Consider the following 21,986-nt stretch of genomic DNA (forward strand, 5'->3'; position numbering starts at 1 on the left):
AAAAATCGGCATATTCAAATGTTTGTAAGTAGGCCTAACTAAAAAAAACGCTGCATTCCTTAAACACAACATGCAAGTAAAACCAAGAACACAAATAAACGTCATCAACCCAATAAAACCCACAAGTAAACCCCCAAGACATTAAAAGCTTAGACACACTACATGCAAAATACGAAAGATAAAAGCACATTAAACATGGTATAAAACCAGAACAACCACCCATACGTCCACCTTGCGAAATATCCAGCGAGCCAATCTGCTGATAAGTCAATAAAGAAATGGACTTTTAGAAACATCTATTCCTTTGATTAGCTATTTAAAAGTGTGGAATGGAAATATCCACAGAAAAATAAAATCTGTATTTTTTTTTATTGACTGTGTGGGTAGCTTCTCTAAAATTAAAATACTAATATAGGGTCTTTACCGCAATGGTAATGTTGAGGTGATTAAAAATAAAATAATGTAAACATTTTGATTTCTTTTGAATAATTCGCACAAATGCGCACACAATCTAATATAATATGGACTGTGTGTGTGTGTGTGTGTGTGTGTGTGTGTGTGTGTGTGTGTGGTGTGTGTGTGTGTGTGTGTGTGTGTGTGTGTGTGTGTGTGTGTGTGTGTGTGTGTGTGTGTGTGTGTGAGAGACAGATGGAGCGAGACAAGGAACGAGGCACAATCACAGGAAGAAGTTCGTTTGGTCTATTCAGCGAGCCGATCTAAGTCAATGAAGAAATGTACTTATTTTAGGTTAATCTGTCCCATTTTTCTGTGGAGTTTATCTACAGACGAATGAAATATGTCATGTTTTTATTGATTGATTGTGTGGAAGGCTTGTCCACGCGTGGTGGGGTGGTCGTGGTGTGGAAGAAGGTGTGTGCGTGCGGAATGATGGCCCTCCCCCGGTTCCCTCAGCTCGGATTCCCCGGGAACATCAGCGGCAGTTCAGCCTCCACCCTTTCTGAGCGGCGTGTTGCTGTCACTCGTACCTTGATAAACATCTCATCCCACTCCCACGCGAGAATATCGCCTCTCAGGATGAAATCCGTGCCGGGAAAACCTCTTGTTGAAGCCGACAAGTCTAATGATTCGTGGACATTTCTCCAGTGGACCCGGATAGGGACAGAAGGAGCCCACGGATGCAACGGAGTGTCGAACGCCGCATCACCTGATTTCTCATGCCCGCTGACAGCCCATCCCGCGGTTGCTTCTGTCGCCCGGTGTGGATGTTCCCTCGCCTGTTCCGCATCTGGAATCGAGAAGGGTTATAATAAACATTCATGGAACTTATGTAGCGTAACTATTTAAAAACTATAGTTTTATTCAAGTAAACGTAGTTGGAAACCCCTTAAACCCCGATTTGATTTTTTTTTTGCCGGGTTTGGTTGGTCTTGTCCCGCTGTCTCTCGTTTCAACCTCCGCCTCTGTGCTCTCACTCGCATGTTTTCCCTCAGAGTTCCTCCCCCTGCGGCGTTGGGCGGAGTTTCATACCGAACTAGACGCTCCTTTTGTCGGATCCGTTTCGATCTGGCTCCCCGGGGTTTACGACTGACAAATACCCCCCCTAAAACCCCTAAATAATAAAAATAATTCCATAGGTTTGCAGAAATACTTCTGGTTCATATTTGAAGCGAAGGGTGAGTACTAAGCCGTGATTTCAAACCGATATAGACGGTTTTCTAGGGGTCCGTCCCCGAGTGTTCACAAAATTCATGGCGGCTTTGCAGTGAGGGCTTTTGGGCGACAGCAAGTTAGCCAAGGCGCCAGCTGGCTTACTAGTTGGATTAATCAATGATTTTCCACTATTTTCACATTGTCATTTTGGCCACTATCTACTTTATTCCCTGTGCATATATATTCGAGCAGCTTTGAGCAAAGCATCAATAATTTTACGCGTTTAATCAGTTTTGTTATAATGCGATTATTGGGCATTCGCACGTGTCAAATAGAGCATGACGCTTGGCTACTGTTTAAGTGGTCGTGTGGATAGGTGTGTTTTATGATGTCTCGTTCAATACAACGTCGTATTTTTCGCGTGTTGTCGAGAAGTGTCTGGGTCTTGCTGAAGAAGCCCTTGAGTAGCTTGCCAACGGAAGCTGCGTCGGGACTACTGCCGGAGTACGGGCGCCATTACTGGGGCAGCTAATGCTGGGCTGCTCGGCAGATGTCTGTGGCGTTGAACCCGGCCACAACATGCCTGTATGTTCCCTATTAAAACGGCTCAAACTTTTAACCAGCTGGCATTCTTAGAATACACGATTCCCTTTCAACTTGAATGTGCATTAAAGTTGACATTTACAACAGAAAGGGACGTTAAATTTAAACAAACAGCCCTTCGTTTGACCTTCGGGCATCGATGACTGTGCACACCAGGGAAACGTTGCCTTGGCCGGCTACGCAGCCGCGCCTCCCCCCGCTGCCCAGGCGGGCGGAGAGCAGCCCGCACACCGGCGGCTCTGAGCGGGTAGCTCAGCCACACATTTAAGCAGTTCCGAAACACTAGAGCCGCTTTGTATGAGAACACTTCTTGTTGCTTGTGTGGCGTGACAGCTGATAAAGATTCGTGATGCATTTTCTTGACCGCTGCATTAAATCCAGTTTTTTTTAATCAGACAACAAGAACGAATCCCTGAAATACGCGTGAGCCTAACACTTGGGACTTACTAATTCTAATTAAAACAAGAGCTATCAATATACGTTACATCGTTATTCCAGCGTTGCTCTTGTCTATTATCTGTGCATGCCGTGAATACCTCGGACCAATTCCAGCTTTTGAATGAAAGTCTCGTGGCATGTTTTGGAACGCTGCCCGGAGGGAGGGAACGCAACAGATGGAATCTCAATATCGCAAATTACGATAACAGGTTTATGTTCCTATAGTGACAGCGGACGGCGGGTGCTGTAACCGGTCGTCAGCATGAACGGCAGCGGAGTTTCCACCGCTTCGCACAACTCACGGCTCAAAACCAAGAAGGTATTCCTACATTAATGGTCCGATTTCACAGTAAGTAATTTGGGAAGATATCAGTATCTTGGTGTGTTTTCTTTATAGCCTCCTGTGTTTGTGTATCAGATGGGTGGAGCAAGGAGGACTGTGTGGCCCTGTTGGAGAGGATCAGGGTATCCTCCCTGACCTAGACTCCATGAAGTACAAGACAACGGAGTCCCACTTTGACTGGGAGAAGGTGTGCTTTGGGAGCTACACCAGCGACATGTGCAAACAGAAGTGGCACAAGGTCTCCACAGAGGTATGAGTTCTTTAAACACACAGAGACACATACTCTTCCACTCATCCTCTTCTTTCTCCTCCTCCGCCTTTATTCTGTCTTCTTCCTGATCCTGTTGTCGTAATACACAGGGTACTTTGTATATTTCTTAAACTTCTTGTTGAAAATGCTCCATCTGAAGTTGGCCTGTTATGATATAAGTGTGCTGCTATATCTCACCCACTAAGGCGATGTCTAAAGAAGCATTTGTATCTAAAAGTGTGAAGAATGTATCGCGTATATTCTAGCACTAGTTGTTCACACACCGTGTGAGTGTTAGACCGGCACACTCGGTTGGATATGACTTGAATCATGGTGATGGAGGAGGATGATGAAGGTGGTGTTTCTGTGTGCAGGTGCGGAAGTACCGTACCATGACGGAGCTCCTGGCGGATGCGATGGAGTTTGTGAAGAACCCCTACAAGGGCAAGAAGCTAAAGGTCAGACTGAGCTCCTCCCCTCCAGACGAGACCCCTCGTGGTGCTGGGGGGACCGACCGTCCACCGTTAGGCCCACCCAGAGGCAACACTAATCTGGGCGCTGTAGATCAGATCGCCGCCTGGAGCTTGAATCATTATTAGCTACGAGGTTACGGAGCGTAGCAGCACTCTGATTGGGAAGAGGTGCAGCGGCCTCTTGGACACACTGGACAAGCTCTCATCATCAGCTTGAAGTTCATGGTGGTTGAATGTTGAAAACAAACGGCACAGACACTAAAGACCGAAAAGGATAGAAGATGACCTTACTCCATCGTTTAAGACGCAACCATTTAGCGGGGCGAGATAATCCAGACTTTGAGATGGAGGTGCTACACTTTGCCGATGGTGATGGCATCGCTAATTTATTATTCTGTGTTGACCCCCTCCCAGACCCACCCAGAATTTCCCAAGAAGCCCTTGACACCGTACTTCCGCTTCTTCATGGAGAAACGAGCCAAGTACGCCAAGATCCACCCGGAGATGAGCAACCTGGACCTCACCAAGATCCTGTCCAAGAAGTACAAGGAGCTGCCCGAAAAGAAGAAGGTCTGTCTCTCTGTCTGTCTGTCTCCCTGCCTGTTTGCATGGTCTGTCCTGTCTGTCTGTCCATCTGGCTGCATGCAATGCCCGGGCATTCCTGCCTGCCTGTCTGTTTGTCAGCAGGCTCTGTCCTGTCTTTCTGTCTGTGTTTCGGTTTCAATGCTCTGTCCTGTGTGTCTGCCAGTCTATGTGTGTCGGTTTGCATGGTCTTTCCTTTCTGTCTGTCTGTCCGCCCATCTGAAGGAAAAACTGAACTCAGTTGTTATCATTTCTACAGCAAAAGTACATCACAGAGTTCCAGAGAGAGAAGGAGTCGTTTGAGAAGAACATGGCGCGCTTCAAGTACGTCTGATTCACACCGAAGGCTAATACTCTCAATCGATTGGCTGCTTGATTAGGAACCTCGATTGGCCGCCTGATCAGGGCCAGTCCAATCTGGGAGGGGGCCATCCTATGTTTAATGGGGTGTATGTGTGTAGGGAGGACCACCCCGAGCTGATAGAGGTGAAGAAGAAGTCAGACCTCCCGGAGAAACCCAAGACCCCCCAGCAGCTGTGGTACAACCACGAGAAGAAGACCTACATGAAGCTCCACCCGGAGGTACGCACACTCCCACACACACGTGTGTGTGTGTGTGTATTGATAATGTATAATCTATATAATGTGTGTGTGTGTGTGTATTTCTGTTTAATATAATTTGTGTGTTCCAGGTGAGTCAGAAGGAGCTGAAGGAGGCCCTGAGGAGACAGTGGTCTCAACTGCTGGATAAGAAGAGACTCAAGTGGATCAGCAAGGCTCTTGAGCTACAGAAGGACTACGGGGTGAGAGAGCACCACACACACATAGAGAGAGAGAGGGCATCACATTCAGATAGGGAGAGCGGGAATCACATGAAGAGAGAGCATGGGCGAGAGAGAGAGAGAGAGAGAGCTTGGGCAAGAGATAATGCGTGTGAGTGATGGAGAATTTGAAATTAAATTAAACCAAAAACATAAGGTCTGAAAGTCTTTCAAAAGAAAGAGAGAGAGTCAGACAGTGAGATGGATTGATAGAAAGTGGGATGGTCTAACTGTGTGTGTGTGTGTGGTGTGGGTGCGTGGTGTGTTCCAGGACAGCATGAGAGTGTACCATGAGGCCCACCCAGATCTGACCTCGGAGGAACATGTCAAGTCCGTCCTCACCAAGGCAGAGAGGCAGCTCAAAGACAAGTTTGACGGCCGGCCCACCAAACCTCCACCGTAAGTCTGCAGTTTTAATGCTTTGCCCTGGGTACAACTTCCACTGTACCACACCCCCTCTCTACTAGTCCTCCTGCACCTTCTCTATTGCTTTCCCCTGGGTACGACCTCCACGTTGAAGCCAGAGTCTTGTCTCACGGCTCATTACAAGCTCTGACCTGGCCGTCCTTAGTTGTTGTTTTAATTTAGTTTTTTATTAAAGGTTTTATGGGTATGATTCTAAAGAGTTGCGATCAGGTTGCGTTCAGGCGCCTGATTGCAAGGAATTATAAGTCAACCGAACCAATCAGGGAAGAGATGCCCTGAAGCGTAAGAAATTAGCCAGGAGCGGTCTAGCATCTAAATGATTGTCTCTCACAGTGGCAGGCGCAGTCAACTAGAAACTGATATTCTCACAGTGCTTTTCACTCACTAACAGCTGACAGGTGGCTATGGTCTTACACAATTACTCAAATTAGAGCTCTTAAATCTTGCCTATAGCACTTTTTTCTAAGTATTGTAACACAGTAGATTATGGGCCTACATTTCAGACACTGCTAGAACTCTGTCTGAGCCTATGTCTGGAGCCTTGAATTACTGTCCTGGATGTGTTCTTTTAGTTGAGAAGGTTCTGTCCTGGATGTGGTTCTGTCTTGGATGTGTTCTGTGGTTGAAGGTTCTGTCCTTAATGTGTTCTGTACTTGAAGGTTCTGTCCAGTATGTGTTCTGTAGTTGAAGGTTCTGTCCAGTATGTGTTCTGTACTTGAAGGTTCTGTCCTTAATGTGTTCTGTGGTTGAAGGTTCTGTCCTTAATGTGTTCTGTACTTGAAGGTTCTGTCCAGTATGTGTTCTGTAGTTGAAGGTTCTGTCCAGTTCGTGTTCTGTAGTTGAAGGTTCTGTCCAGTTTGTGTTCTGTAGTTGAAGGTTCTGTCCTTAATGTGTTCTGTAGTTGAGAAGGTTCTGTCCAGTATGTGTTCTGTAGTTGAAATGTCCCTGTCCTTGATGTGTTCTGTTGAGGCGGTCTGTCCTTGATGTGTTCTGTAGTTGAGAAAGTTCTATCCTGTATGCGTTCTGTAGTTGAAGGTTCTGTTCTGTAGTTGAGCAGGTTCTGTAGTTGAAGGTTCTGTCCTGGATGTGTTCTGTAGTTGAATGTTCTGTCCTGGATGTGTTCTGTAGTTGAAGGTTCTGTTCTGTAGTTGAGCAGGTTCTGTAGTTGAATGTTCTGTCCTGGATGTGTTCTGTAGTTGAAGGTTCTGTTCTGTAGTTGAATGTTCTGTCCTGGATGTGTTCTGTAGTCGAAGGTTCTGTTCTGTAGTTGAAGGTTCTGTCCTGGGTGTGTTCTGTAGTTGAAGGTTCTCTATGGGTCCTTCAGGAACGGCTACTCCCTGTACTGCGCTGAGCTGATGATGAACATGAAGGATGTCCCGAGCACGGAGCGCATGGTGCTGTGCAGCAAGCAGTGGAAGATGATGACCCAGAAGGAGAAGGACATGTTCCAGAAACGCTGCGAACAGGTTAGGGAACCCTAACTTACTAACTACCAACCCAACCGCCCGCCACAAAGACAACCAGCCACTGACGGCCACCTCCATAAGTCTCATTCTTGCCAAATGGTTTAGACAATGTTTTATCTTTTACGAAATAGCTTATACCTTCTGATGCTTTAACCAACTGGCACATCCGTACGTTTTTAGTAAATGCTATTTTTCTGTTTAAATTTCATTATTTTTATATTTGCTTTTCAAAGATGACATATCCGAGTTACTGTTAGTTATTATAACAATTGCGTTATTTATTTTTTTTGTTATTACCGTAAAAAAATCTGTTTATCTGTTAAAGACATCTTTACTTTTTTATCTGAACATATTTGAGAAGGATGCATGTCATTAAGGATCGGGGAGACTGGGGACACTGGGCCTTTAAACCCAGAACATTTCACTGGGAGTCCACCCCCCCCACCACCAGGCCATCCTGCTGCTATCTCTGCCCTCTGACGTCCTGTCCCCCTCTCCCTCACCAGAGAAAGAAGCAGTACGACGTGGACCTGCAGCGCTTTCTAGAGGTGAGTGCTAACCTCTGGTCACACGCTATCGGACACCTTGGCTGCCCCGTTCAACTAAGAGAGCAAGTCTTTCTGCGTCGTGTAGAGTAGGAAAATAACCCACGGGAGGCAATCAGAAGGAAGCCTGACAAGTTGGCTCTGTCTAGCGCCATCTAGTGATCTAGTAGTTCACCATTGTATCCCAAGTGATTTACATTCAATGGTAAAGCTACACTTCATTAATGAGCAGGTAGGGTTTGACAATCCGGCTCATGTTGGCCTTCAGGTAGTCCGCAGGTATTAGGGTTCAAACCCATAACTTAACGTCTTCGTCTGCGAGTCACGCACACCGTCACTACAATAGCTTGTCCTTAGCCTGTATGGTTCATTCGATAGCTAGCACAGCGATGGCTGACGTGTGTGTGTCTGTGGGCGTCTGTTGCCGCTCCAGAGTCTTCCAGAAGGAGAGAGGGACCGCATCCTGACAGAGGAGAAACTGGGCGGGTCCAAATTGGGTATGGGCGTGGCCGGCAGCCCCCACCGAACCAAAGCCCTCACGGCCAAGGTATGCATCCTCCCTCCCGGGCTCAGAGGAACCCTTTATAGAGCGTCTAGGGGGGCCCGACCTGACGGTTCTGATGGTTCCAGGAGCGCAGCCGGGAGCCGGAGCCAGAGAACTGGGTCCAGGGGACCACGGCCAAGGAGCGCCGGGAGGCCCGGAAGAGGACCAAGCTCCCGGAGACGCCACGCACTGCCGAGGACCTGTGGCAGCAGAGCGTCATCGGAGACTACCTGGCCAAGTACCGGGTGAGCCCTCCTCCTCCTCCTCCTCCTTCTATTGCAGCATACTCAGCACCTCCACCTTTTCAGTTCTTCATCCCATCTCCACCACTATCCCCTCCTCCTCCATCACTAACACCTCCTCCTCCACCACTAACACCTCCTCCTCCATCACTACTATCCCCTCCTCCTCCATCACTACTATCCCCTCCTCCATCACTACTATCCCCTCCTCCTCCATCACTACTATCCCCTCCTCCTCCATCACTACTATCCCCTCCTCCATCACTACTATCCCCTCCTCCATCACTACTATCCCCTCCTCCTCCATCACTACTATCCCCTCCTCCTCCATCACTACTATCCCCTCCTCCATCACTACTATCCCCTCCTCCATCACTACTATCCCCCTCCTCCTCCATCACTACTATCCCCTCCTCCTCCATCACTACTATCCCCTCCTCCTCCATCACTACTATCCCCTCCTCCTCCATCACTACTATCCCCTCCTCCTCCATCACTACTATCCCCTCCTCCTCCAACCTCCTAAACTAATACCTCATCCTCCTCCATCCCCATCACCTCCCCCTCCAATACTTCTATCGCCTCCTCCTCCCCCCCCCCCACTACCAGTACTGTCCCACTATAGTAACCCTACCCTATAGTTCACCACTCGAGCCTCACCACAGTAGTAGAACAACGGTGCTGTGTGTCCCGCTGCAGAGCGACCGCAAGAAGGCCCAGAGCGCCATGGAGGGGCCTGGAGGTCCATGGAGAAGAAGGAGAAGATCCCCTGGATCAAGAAGGCTGCCGAGGACCAGAAGAGATACGAGGTTCAGTATCAAGCTGTGGTCAGTGACCCCCCCCACCTCTCCCCCCTCCCCCAGTCCAAATCTCCCCTCTCTCCGCGCCGTGGTAGCAGTCGTCGTTTCGGTGCGACTCGTTCACCGCTCTCTAAATAGTTCTTAAAATGTAGTAAAACATTGAGCTAGGTGGGGAACGCCCCAGGTGTATTCTCACCACATTGGGGATGCAGACCTGCAGCTACGGTCTAACACCTGGTGTTGAACGTCACGTCGCAACCCCACTCGTCACACCCAGTGATGGGACACTCACTGTGCGTCACACGACTCTCTCCCATGATGCTGGGGGCCTCGGGTCAGTTGTGCCCATGTGCTGGGGTTCTAGTTAAGTGGTGTGTGTATAAAGCAGTGCTGGGGTTCTAGTTAAGTGGTTGTGTATAAAGCAGTGCTGGGGTTCTAGTTAAGCGGTGTGTGTATAAAGCAGTGCTGGGGTTCTAGTTAAGCGGTGTGTGTATAAAGCAGTGCTGGGGTTCTAGTTAAGCGGTGTGTGTGTGTGTATAAAGCTTCAAAAGTCTTGGCTGTAACCAGTCCTTCCTTCCTGCAGAGGGAGCTGCTGGAGAACAGGACGCCTGCTGGGGGACAAACCAACAGGAAGCCCAAGTTTGAGGGGGAGCCCAAGAAGCCTCCGGTGTAAGCGAGACGTGTGAGGTTGTGTGCTGTGTGTGTGAATAACATCTGTACGTGTGTGTGTGTGTGTGTGTGTGTGTGTGTATATATATATATATACATATATAACGTGTGTGTGTATATACCGCGTGGCTCTTTTAGGAGCGGCTACCAGATGTTCAGCCAGGAGCTGCTGACGAACGGGGAGCTGAACCGGCTCAGCCTGAAGGAGCGCATGGTGGAGATCGGGAAGCGCTGGCACAAGCTCAGCCTGGCCCACAAGGACAAGTACAAGAAGATGGTGGAGGAGCAGCAGGTGGAGTACAAGGCCGAGCTGGACTCCTGGGTCAAGGTACGCCCAACACACACATATGCATATGCACACGAATACGCTCACGTACACACACTGTTACCAAACTAAAAACATAAAGGTGTTGTATGTAAGATTTAAGAGCCTTTATTCAAGTCTAATTTGTTAGAAGTGCCGTAGCAGTCCGTCAGCGTTGAGTGAGTGAAATGCTCTGAGAATACCTCTTCGGTCTGGCTGAGTCCGTTTAGATTCCAGGCAACTCATTTCTAACCAATCAGGTCACATTCTCCTTAACCAAAACAACCCATGCACCCAAATATAAGCGTACTTTATTCTGTACATATTTGAGCATTTAAAGAAAAGGATCTGAACCTCAATGCTTCGTCCTGATGACTCTATATATTGTATGTTAACCGACCCTCCCTCTCTCTCCACCAGTCTCTCTCTCCCCAGGAGCGGGCGCTCTACAAAGAGTTCTCGTCCACGGTGAGTAGGACCCGCACCGGTCCTCTCTGACCACGCAGCCTCTGTCAGCCACACATGCTACCCTGACCTCAGCGGGCGTGGCGGTGGAAGGTCACTACATGTCTCATTCACTGTATGTGTGTGTGTTACAGAAGCGGAGAAGCAGCACCAGGGTCCAGGGGCCCGGGGCCAAGGTGCGGGTCACGGCCAGGGGTCCGGCCCCGGGGGTCGCCGTGGGGAAACGCTCTATGGCGTACCGGGCCAAGGTAAAGAACACACGCACGCTTTCCCAAGACTATGTTTACTGAGCGACAGGAACCCACACACACTCAATACTATATATTCAACATGCACACCGTACTCACCAGCCATGAGTGTGTAGTAAGGCCTCATAACAGAAGGGTCTCCCCCAGGGGGGTGTTATGTAACTAAAAGCCCCCCCTGCTCATTGGTGAGCTGGTCAAACAGAAGGGTCTCCCACAGGGGGTGTTATGTAACTAAGAGCCCACCTGCTCATTGGTGAGCCGGTCAAACAGAAGGGTCTCCTACAGGTGTGTGTTTTCTTCAATGTGTTCTCCAGCAGGACACGTCTGAGTCGGACGAGGACGACGACAAGAGCGACTCTTCGGACTCGGACGACGATGACGAGTCGTCAGGAAGCAGCGAAAGTGACGAAGACGACGATGATGAGGTGGGTTCCTCCGGTTTAAAGGGGCCCGTTTTGGGATGGTTGTCCTCTGCAGCCTTTCAAAGACATCCGGAGTACTGCGTGTTTCGTTATAATCTGAAGCTCTCCCTGACGCTCAGCCTCAACCAAGTCAGACTAGAACGCCTGTAACCACATCTAACTAGGCCAAGCCGATGGCTGGTTACCAGACCTACCAGGTCTAGTAACCGTAACCGTAACCTCTCCCCGTCTTCCTCCCGCCCGCAGAACGACGAAGACGACGAGGACCAGTCGGGCGACAGCAGCTCCTCGGAGGAGAGCAGCGACTCGGACACGGACTAGCAGCACAGGACAGGAGAAGTTGTGCAGGCCACGCCTCCTCACAAGCCATTTTTTGTTTTGGTTTTTCCGGCGGACCAATGGGCAGCGTCGACACCGGACTGCCGTGATCCTGGCCCCGCCCGCAGCGGACGGGGGCGAGCGAAGGACCTACGTTACGCTAACGTTCCTGAAGGACGCTCTGCACCTCTCGCAGGGGTTGTTACATGTGTTCCCCAAGTGTTTGTTGGGCGTTACCGTTTGTTTGGTTTACATTTTAAGAAAAAAAATGGCCTTTAACCTTGATGTGTCACTATTTTTTATCATGACTATAAACTTTAACAAGCGCGTTTAAGCTTTTTGATTTTTTTTTTTTTTTTAAGACTGGGATTTGTACAGTTGAACAGGGAGGGGACTTTTGAGGTCCCGGTTGCTGACTGGTTGTCCAGGGTTGGGAGGAAGTTCTTCAGTTCCCACTCGACTATTTTGGACAAAACGTTAAGAATTAAAATGCACTTTTTTCTCATCCGGTCTCGGAGGTTTTTGTAATCCAAACACTTCAAAGCGGCATCACGCCTCAAGGAATGACAAGACACCGGGGTTAGATTTTTATATTTTATATAGACATTTGAGGTCGATAGATTTATATATAGAATATAAACAAGCTTTCCCACATCTGGGCCCCCACCCGCCCACCCCCCTGGCCCGGTACCACAAATAAATAGATTTCCCACCCCCCCCCCCCCCCCGGGGAGACGGCGTCCATCCCCCAGCAAAAGTGGAGCGCAAGGGTCACTCAATGATTTACAAGATTGGTCTCCACACACACATGAATGAGCCACATATAAACCCCCCACATTGACGGATTAGTGTCCCATTGGAAACCCTCTTCCCCATCCACAGATTACCCTTAACCCAATCCCCCCCACCTTCCCCGGACATGCATCAGCGCGGCGCTAGTTTGCCAGCATGATTAGTCAAAAACCTATTTGGTTGTCCCCATGGGAAAATGGGAAAACACATTTTTTTCCCCAAGCAACCCACAGTTTTGTTTTTTTGTCCCTAGAATATCAAATACATGTTTGTTTTTTATGTCATGAGACAAATGGTTTACCTGTCACGTTAAAAACTCCCGGCCACAAACATTAGTTTGTTGGATTATTGAGCTGCGAGGTTCCGTTCGCAGACGGACGAGAACGGTTTGTGCTACGCTAACCGCCGCCGCAGTGCTAATCCGTCTCGGACCCGCTGTCTCTGGACAGGATGGCGGTTAAAACAACAAATGCTATTCCTTTTTTTATTTTTTATATCCCCCCCCTGAAATATAACATTTCTACTCGGCTGAACACAAGATAGTTGTCAACCATCTAGAAAAATGTCCCTCTTATCAAGAGCATGATTCTATAAACCCCCTTTAATCTCAAATTCAAACTACCACCAGCAGCCCCCTCATCTGCCCCCCCCCCCCCCCGGCCGGTCTGCTGTCATAAGGGCACCGAGAGCAGCTTCTTGTGGAGGTACTGCTTCACCTCTTCGATGCCGTTGAGCTTCTCCAGCTCCTGGTAGGGCAGCTGCAGAGAGGAAGACAGAGGGATGGATCATGCTTCTGCTGCTTCCAGAACCACATTCTGACATGTTTCAGTGCCTTTTGTACTGGCTACCAAGGGGTGTGTGTGTGTGTGTGTGTGTGTGTGTGTGTGTGTGTGAGAGAGACCTGTAGGATGATGTAGCCAAGGAGCTGCAGGTGGCGGTCCCTCATGGCGCGTGAGCCACCAGCACCACCGAGTTGTGACAGTAGTGCCACTTGTCATTCACAGACATCACCACCCTGCACATACCAGATGCATTGTGGGAAACGGTCCACCAAAAAGCACCATGAGACCAACGTAGGTGACACTGGGATGTTCCCACCCACCTGCGGATGGTCCGTAGGTCGCCGGCGGCGACGTCCGCATCGCTCCTCTCCGCAGGGTGCCCCCCGGAGAGGGGGCGGTGGCCGGCCCCTCGGAGGCGGAGCTCTCAGAATAGGCCACGCCCTCGTAGAACCCCTGCAGCTCGCAGTCCGCCTCCTGCCCGGAGGGGGGAGCCGCCACTCCCCCTGACTCCTCCTCCTCCAGGATCTGACCAATGGAGAACTGGAAGAGGGAGTCGGGCCCCGGGGCCCCGGGCGGCGGCGGCGGGGGGGCCAGGCTGTCGGAGGGGGGGCTGCTCAGCGTGGAGCTGTCCTGGCTCTCCAGGGAGGCGTCCTTGGCCAGGCCGGAGTAGTAGTCGGGCCCCGAGGCGTAGTAGGAGCCGTACTCCGCCAGGCCCCCGGCGCCGTTGGGGCCCGGGGAGCCGCGGAGGTGCAGCGGGAGGAAGGCCTCCGGGACGGCCCCCTCCGGGTCCGGCCCCTCCCCCTTCAGCGGGCTGAACGGGGAGAACTTCTGGAAGTCCGAGGTCAGCGTTGTCATGGAAACCGCACCGTCGGCCTTGGGCGTAGCCACGGCGACGCAGGTGGGCGGGGGCACGCCGGCTCCGGGCCGAACGGGGAGGATCCGCCCCGACGCGTCCATTAAGATCAGGAAGTCTGCAGGAAGTGACATCACCACACATGAGTGGACTGAAGGCGGGCCCCGAGAACGTCTTTGTGCCAGAGATTCGGATCTCAGATCAGGCAACTTTTAAATATAAATGCATCCAAAGAGCTTTATTATTAAACTGGCATGAACAATCAGCACTATTAACTACCAGACTACTAACGGTAGCATTCTTGGTACTAACGATGGTATTCACAGTACTATCCGTAGTATTCACAGTACTGTTAGTAGTTCTACTACCCATATGGGCAGCGTACCTGTGTAGTATCCTGGAGCCAGCACCTCGTCCTGCTTGTAGCTCTGTTCTCCCACCAGCTGCCTCAGAGCTTCAGCCACCAGACCCTTATAACTGACAACCGCAGCAACCAATCAGAAGCCACACACACAACAGCCAATCAGAGAGCAGACAACACAACAGCCGATCAGAGAGAAGACACAATATTGTATTTAACGTCCCCAGCCTACCTGTGTGTGGGACCTCCCCCAGCCTACCTGTGACCTCATGCCCCCGGCTCACCTGTACTTGCGGTTGACCTCGTCGGCGGTGAGGGCGTGGTCGAACATGAGCACCTTGTGCGCGTCCTGCAGGCGGGGGCCCGTGTAGTCCCGGTACTCCAGCTGCACCGTGGCGTCCAGCAGGGATAGGTAGCGCCGCACGATCAGCGCGTACGGGCTGTCTGCAGGGGGCGGGGCATGACGGGGTTAACGGACTGCAGTTATAACCCAATGTTTCTACCCTGTGGCCAGACCAGAGCGCCGTTAGTGTGTACTGTTAGTGTTTACTGTTATTGTTTACTGTTAGTGCTTACTGTTAGTGTTTACTGTCAGTGTTTACTGTCAGTGTTTACTGTCAGTGTTTACTGTCAGTGTTTACGGTCAGTGCTTACTGTCAGTGTTTACTGTCAGTGTTTACTGTCAGTGCTTACTGTCAGTGCTTACTGTCAGTGTTTACTGTCAGTGCTTACTGTTAGTGTTTACTGTTAGTGTTTACTGTCAGTGTTTACTGCCAGTGTTTACTGTTAGTTTTTACCGTCAGTGTTTACCGTTAGTGTTTACTGTCAGTGTTTACTGTTAGTGTTTACTCTGTGTTTACTGTTAGTGTTTACTGTTAGTGTTTCCCGTTAGTGTTTACTGTTAGTGTTTACCGTTAGTGTTTACCGTTAGTGTTTACTGTTAGTGTTTACTGTTAGTGTTTACCGTTAGTGCTTACCGTTAGTGCCTCACATTCACCCATTCATACACATTCATACTCGCATTCATAAACACATTCATTCACCCATTCATACAAGGCGACAGCCAGCAGCTCGGGACCAGTTAGGGTGTCCTGCTCAACACTCTGGGATCTGTGTATGAATGTGTTGACTGGTATGGGTACTGTTGATTTGTGTAACTGTGTGTGTGGTGGTGTATCCTATGTGGGGATCTATCCTGTGTGGTGGTCTGTCCTGTGTGGTGGTCTGTCCTGTGTGGTGGTCTGTCCTGTGTGGGGGTCTGTCCTGTGTGGGGGTCTGTCCTGTGTGGTGGTCTGTCCTGTGTGGGGGTCTGTCCTGTGAGGGGGTCTGTCCTGTGTGGGGGTCTGTCCTGTGTGGGGGTCTGTCCTGTGTGGTGGTCTGTCCTGTGTGGGGGTCTGTCCTGTGTGGGGGTCTGTCCTGTGTGGTGGTCTGTCCTGTGTGGGGGTCTTTCCTGTGTGGGGGTCTGTCCTGTGTGGGGGTCTATCCTTGGGGTGGTCTGTCCTGTGTGGTGGTCTGTCCTGTGTGGGGGTCTGTCCTGTGTGGGGGTCTGTCCTGTGTGGGGGTCTGTCCTGTGTGGGGGTCTGTCCTGTGTGGGGGTCTGTCCTGTGTGGTGGTCTATTCTGTGTGGGGGTGTACTGACTGGTGACGTTGCTGATGAAGCTGGGGGAGAAGACGCGGTGCAGCACTAGGGAGGGGAAGTGGCCCAGCTGGAACAGGGACATGAGGATGTTGACGGTGGCCAGCGGCGAGCTCAGCGCCTTCAGCTCCAGCACCACCTCCAGCTTGGAGAAGAGCTGCTGCTCGTTGGCCGGCCGGTAGCTCATCCTGCTGAAGGGGAACACCAGCTTCTGGATCACCTGGGGACACATCAGAGAGGGGGTTCAACAGCCAATCAGAGAGGGGAATCCACAGCCAATCAGAGGGACTAATCCTCATCCAATCAGAGAGGGGGTTCAAAAGCCAATCAGAGAGAGGAATCGAAATCCGATCAGAGAGGACTCGACATCCAACAGCCGATCAGAGACCAGGAACTCAGAAAAATATTACGTTTTCTGAATGGTAGGCTATGTAGATTTGCCTTTTCAGGAAGAAAATGAACCCAAACAGGTACACTGTTTTAAATCGCTTTGTCACAATGTTAACACGGTTATATCACTTGCATTACCATTTAATAATATAACGATGATGATTATATAAAAGGTCCTATAAATGATATATGTCCCAGTTTTAAATTGCATGGCAACAATGTTAACAAGGTCCCACCACTTTATACATTCCCTCAACAAGGGGTGGTTCCGGGGGCTCCGGTCCCTCACCTTGCTGTCCAGGTACTCTGCCTTCTTGACCAGGAAGTCTGCGATGGTGTCCAGCAACTGGGTCTCCCGCAGGCGGTGGCGGGCCACGTACTTGGCGATGAGGGCCATGGTGTAGGGAGTGATGCTGTCCACCTTCTTAGGAAGCTCCTCTGCAGGGAAGGGCAGGAGGCACACCGTCACCTCAGAACGCTCGCAGCCGGCTCCGTGTCTCTGCGCCTTAACCGAGGCTCGTTCCTGTACGCAGTACGCTCTCAACCGGCCAGGTTCCGTGTTCTGAACCGGCCAGGTCGGTGGTTTACAAATTGCGCGTGTCTCCCATTAAGTAGGTCACAGCAGTTGAAAGGATGGCTTTACACGACGATTTGATTAACATCGTTTTCAAAACTGTGTCTGCAAGTCTACATGCCTCGTCTGTTCCTATTTGACCATGTCGATGTTTAAAGAATGATCTCACTTTTCTGGTTTGGTAATGAGAAGTTATGTGTCCGTAATGCTCCTTTTACTGCAAACTTTTCTTTGTTGCTCAACGGAACCCCCCCTTTCAGGGTCGGACATGGCAGGAGAGAGGTTGAGAATGCCCGGGATTAAGTGAACCCACAGGGGACGATGCTCTGATTCAACCCTACTAGCCTTCTGCACCACGTCCTAGCTATGTTGCGTGTGTGCGTGCGTGCGTGTGTGGTCCGTACTGGCCAGGCTGGCGATGAACCTCTCCTGCCGGTTCTGGTAGAAGAGGTGGGAGCTGAAGATGAGCTCCAGGCTCTTGTTGCTGGCCTCGCGGACGCACGCCGCCAGCATCTCGTCCAGCAGCGCCATCTCCTGCTCCCGCACGCCGCTCACGCTCGCCAGCGTGTGCTTCACCAGGCGCAGGATCTTCCTGCGAGAGGAGGGGGAGTGAAACGGAGCACGTACTGACACACCCACACAGCTTGTGTGTGTGTGTAACAGAGTTCTGCATACTGACACACACACACACAGTAACTGAGAACTACATACCGACAGACACACACACACACACACACACACAGTAACAGAGAACTACATACTGACACACCACAGACACAGTAACAGAGTACTACATACTGACACACACACACACACACACACACACACACAGTAACAGTACTACAAACTGACCCACACACACACACACAGCAGTAACAGAGTACTACATACTGACACACACACACACACACACACACCACACACACACACACACACACACCACACACCACACACACACACACACACACACACACACAATAACAGTACTACATACTGACACACACACACAGTAACTGAGTTCTGACTACTGACACATAAACAACACAAAACAGACAGTACCAGAGTATGTTCTGACACATCCACACAACACAGTAACATAGTAACGTAGTAGTATGTTCAGACACACACACGCTGAGTAATACAGCACCAGAATAGATACTGACACAATACACAGTGACCCAGACCGCCCACGGAACCACCAGCGTACCCAGTACTCCTCCTCTCACCCACCTGTTAGCTAGCAGCAGCTCTGGGCTGGAGGCGGCCGGGCCGTTGGCGCCCTCTGGTGGCTGCAGCGTGCGTAGCTTCAGCCGGTAGTAGGACAGCAGTAGGAAGAGGGTCTGGGGGTGGCGCTCGCGCTCCAGGTTCTTCTCCAGCGCCGCCAGGCAGGCCTCTGTCAGCGGGTGCTGGCAGCCCAGGTGGAGCTTCATGCTGGAGCTGAACACCATGGACACGTCCTTCTGGTTGAACTGGCCCAGCCGGGCCTGGCACTCTGCCTCCAGCACCTCCACCACCCTGCAGTCGCTGGGCAGGCCTGGGGAGGGCACCACCACACAGCGTGTAACGTACACACCGACGTAGGCCAGTACAGAGCCACAGAGACCAGTACAGGCCTGAGACAGACACATGCAGACCAGTGCATAGAATAGAGAAGGTAGAGGGATTGATAAGGGACATCGTGACTTAACTTATCCTTGCATATGAAATGAGAACTGCAAAACATCTCAGGCCAGATCTAGTGATCATGGTTCCAAAAACAGCAATCGCCTACAGGTAGGCTGTGCAGCCTGCGCTCATTGGGGTTCTGAAGTCTAATACACTAAACCCTGCACTGTCCTTCCTTGAGTAGTGACGTGTTGAGTTAAAGTAACAGACTCATATCTCTCATCCCTATGTCGTGGAATTTGAGTGCAGTGAGGGCGGGAAGGAGGCCTCACCGAGGGCCGCCACGGCGTACAGACAGTTGACCACGCTGAAGTTGTCGAACTTGGCGCAGTCGCCGATGATGTCGTCGCAGAGCGTCTGGAAGTCCTGCTGCTCCAGGATGTCCCGCCCCTCGCTCTCCTCCGCTCCTCCCGCTCCGGGCGGGCCAGACGCCGCCCCTGTCGCAGCCCCGCCGTCGGAGGCGGCGGAGGATCCCGTCCCCGCCGCTGGGCCGCCGCCGCCTCCGCCCTGCAGCAGCTGGCTGATCTTGTGCAGGGCGATGGGGTAGTGGTTGTGGGAGATCTTGCCCGGGTTCTGGGTGACCCAGCGCAGCACCTCGTCGGGCCGGTGCGAGCGCTCGATCAGCCGCTTGAGGGTGAAGAACGTGTCGTAGCTCATCTTCTCCTGGATGAAGTTCCACGTCTTCTTGCGCCCCGAGGCCAGGCCGCCGCCACCCCCTAGGGCGGGCCCTTGGCTGTAGTGGTGGTGGTGCAGGTGGGCGTGCTGCTGCTGGAAGTGGTGGAGGTGCGGGGGTGGGACTAGGGGAGGGGCCAGGTGTGTGGGCGGGGCCAGGTGTGCAGGGGGCGGGGCGTGGTGGGGGTGGGGGTGGTAGTGGTGGGGTGGGTGATGGCCGTGGAAGTGGGGCCCGCGGTGAGGCTCTGCGCGGCCCTGGTAGAGGGGGTAGGCGGGGCTCTGGGCGGAGGGGTGGTGGTGGTGGTGGTGGTGGTGGTTCTCCATCATAGTCATAGCTCCGCCTCCACCCGCTGAGAGCTGTGTCCTGCGGGCCGGCTTACCCCCGGCTGGCCCACCACCCCCACCGGCGCCGGCGGAGCTGTAGAGGCGCGTGGTGTACATGGCGGCCCGGGGGAGGGGCCCGAGGCGGGGGAGGGTGCGGAGGGAGGAGGGGGAGGAGGGGAGGTGGAGGCTGCCGGAGCTCAGGAGCTTCCAGCCAGAGAGGAGACGCAGCATAGTCCAGAAGCTGGCCCAGAGGGGCAGCAGCACTCACTACACCTGCACGCACACACAGACAAACAGACGGACAGAGAGAGAGACAGAGAGGGAGAGGGTTATTGTGTTGTGGTTTGATCATTTCCATATTTCAAGCCTAATCTACTTTTTGATGCTTTGGCCAATGTTGAATGAACCGTTGCATTGAATTGAGAGAAACATTGACTGAGTTAGACTAACAGGAGGAGGTGGTAATATGGCTAAACACATTTAGACAGAGTCTGACAAAGTCGAGAGGGGATAAATGGTTGAGAGACATTACATCCTGACCGTCAAGAGGTAGTACAGATGGCGAGAGGCAGTGTGATAGAGTCAGAGAAGGTGAGACACACAAAACAATAGCGAACGCAGCAGGACAACAAGCAGAGTACAGTAGAAACAGGCATTAACCTGGCAAGTAATCCATTCTTTGAAAGCAGTCCACCTTTCAGCAGAAGATTCAAACACTAATTATGCAACTATATCCTGTATTGGCTCTAGTATTATATTTTATTATAGGTTGCTCTGCATTTGTATGTCAAATAATTTGAGTTATAGGATAAGAGTTGATCTTCAGTTGAAACTCTACCATGAAGCCTAATCTGCAGTGCTACTCGTTAAGGATCTGATGTTGATGTTAATGCTGTTAACATTAGTTTCCTTCCGCTTCCGTAACATCCTCCCGTTTCCTTATGCTACTGAATCTGGAGATGGAAAGAAGCGGGTCAAACACCCACCATGGCAACAGCCTCATGGCCACCACAAATCAAATATTACAAAATACAACGAGTGCCTACATGTCTATGCATTCACGGTTGTAGCTTCTCATATACCCTTCCTATGCATAATCCTCCTAACCAACCGGTATGCATTCACAATCTAGCAACATGTTTCAACACGCATGCGTATAGATCTGTATTCAATGTTAAACAAAGTCCATTCAAAACCCAAACATCAACGCACTGTACTGGAAAAAGTAATAACTAATAATTTGGCTTAATACACATTATTATCGTTCATACAATTCAATATTCGTAATAGATCCCAGGACGCAGGGCTTTTAATTCTTGCTGGACTAAAGCTGACGTCATTCACTGCAATGAAACACTCGATCGTTTCCATCAGATGGATCCCCTCAACCCCAACCATAGCAGGGTCACATACAGGGTCAATTTAAAATCGGATGTATGTGAAATGATTCACGCTGACAATCAAGGCGTTGGCTGATGCAAGTGAACGTTAACAGTGAGCTAGGGGACTTAAAGACACAAGTCAAGGAGCTGGACATTTCTGTTAAAGTCATATGTGCAAAAGGTAAAGAGAAAAGCGATACATAGTGAGCATGTAATGAACATACTTACATTTTTCTCTAAGGCAATCTGAGGTGTTCAACTAGAGAAACGAAGCCTGAGTGCGGCTACTGCTAGCTCCCTGCTAGCCCTGGGCCATTCGCTCTGAAACGTCAAGTTTCATCAGATTGTTAGTCGATCCAAGTGTGAACTCGAGTTTCTTTGCAAGTGGCACCCACAGCTAACAATTCCATTGATGGCCTATTTTTAAATAATTGACGTTAAGCGTCTCTAACTACGTTGGCTCCTTGGTCGTGCAACCATGGGCATCTTTTCACATTAGAAAGTTTCCAGATCCACCCTCCAACCTGTGTCAACAGCCGTGTAGTCATGATCCATTGTGTGGACAAAACGAGTTTGGTTTTATTACTGGTTACACGGTCTAAAAATACACGAACTGACTTTGGGTTGGAGTGGCTAATGGGCTTCCAGCGGTCGGACATAGGTCGCTGGGTGTCGGTAGAGTAATGACAGTGTGTGTTTTGAACAGATTACCTCATAGTTTGCAAACATCCGCACTCGTAAAATGTTGAAGTACGATAGTCTGGTTGCTTGCTATATGAGTAATGAACGGACAGAATAGCCCCGATGACAGCAGCTTCACTTCTGGCGAGCAGCCCCGGCGAACGCCATCTTTTCCTTCCCGAAGTGCAACTGCAACAGTGAACTTCTTCGTCTGGTGTCATTAGTAGTTTCACGCCGCCGCATGTCGCTCCCTGCTGGCCAATAGACGAACTGGCACAGTTACTATGTAACATGTCTGAGTACT

The 21,986-nt window shown here is 50.7% G+C and overlaps 2 protein-coding genes across 2 annotated transcripts; one reads left to right on the forward strand and one right to left on the reverse strand.

Annotated features, from left to right (window-relative positions):
• The first annotated feature begins 1,363 nt into the window (after window positions 1-1,363).
• ubtfl (upstream binding transcription factor, like) lies at window positions 1,364-12,075 on the forward strand. Its single transcript, XM_030363697.1, is given in 21 exon segments — window positions 1,364-1,634; window positions 2,878-2,971; window positions 3,071-3,245; window positions 3,620-3,703; window positions 4,133-4,288; window positions 4,560-4,624; window positions 4,762-4,882; window positions 4,993-5,103; window positions 5,393-5,520; window positions 6,872-7,013; window positions 7,520-7,561; window positions 7,992-8,105; window positions 8,189-8,347; window positions 9,044-9,074; window positions 9,077-9,171; window positions 9,728-9,813; window positions 9,952-10,141; window positions 10,538-10,585; window positions 10,717-10,830; window positions 11,145-11,255; window positions 11,499-12,075. Coding segments are annotated over 19 exon segments (1,977 nt in total). The 5' UTR covers window positions 1,364-1,634; window positions 2,878-2,971; window positions 3,071-3,140; the 3' UTR covers window positions 11,574-12,075.
• A 779-nt stretch (window positions 12,076-12,854) lies between these two features.
• Window positions 12,855-21,892, reverse strand: fastk (Fas-activated serine/threonine kinase). Its single transcript, XM_030363423.1, is given in 13 exon segments — window positions 12,855-13,120; window positions 13,264-13,322; window positions 13,325-13,377; window positions 13,461-14,115; window positions 14,383-14,474; window positions 14,643-14,802; window positions 15,998-16,214; window positions 16,674-16,822; window positions 17,363-17,550; window positions 18,189-18,492; window positions 18,896-19,892; window positions 21,230-21,322; window positions 21,713-21,892. Coding segments are annotated over 11 exon segments (2,919 nt in total). The 5' UTR covers window positions 19,851-19,892; window positions 21,230-21,322; window positions 21,713-21,892; the 3' UTR covers window positions 12,855-13,033.
• Between the last annotated feature and the right edge of the window lie 94 nt (window positions 21,893-21,986).

This window comes from Gadus morhua, chromosome 8 (assembly GCF_902167405.1).
Source record: "Gadus morhua chromosome 8, gadMor3.0, whole genome shotgun sequence".
Taxonomy (NCBI): Eukaryota; Metazoa; Chordata; class Actinopteri; order Gadiformes; family Gadidae; genus Gadus; species Gadus morhua.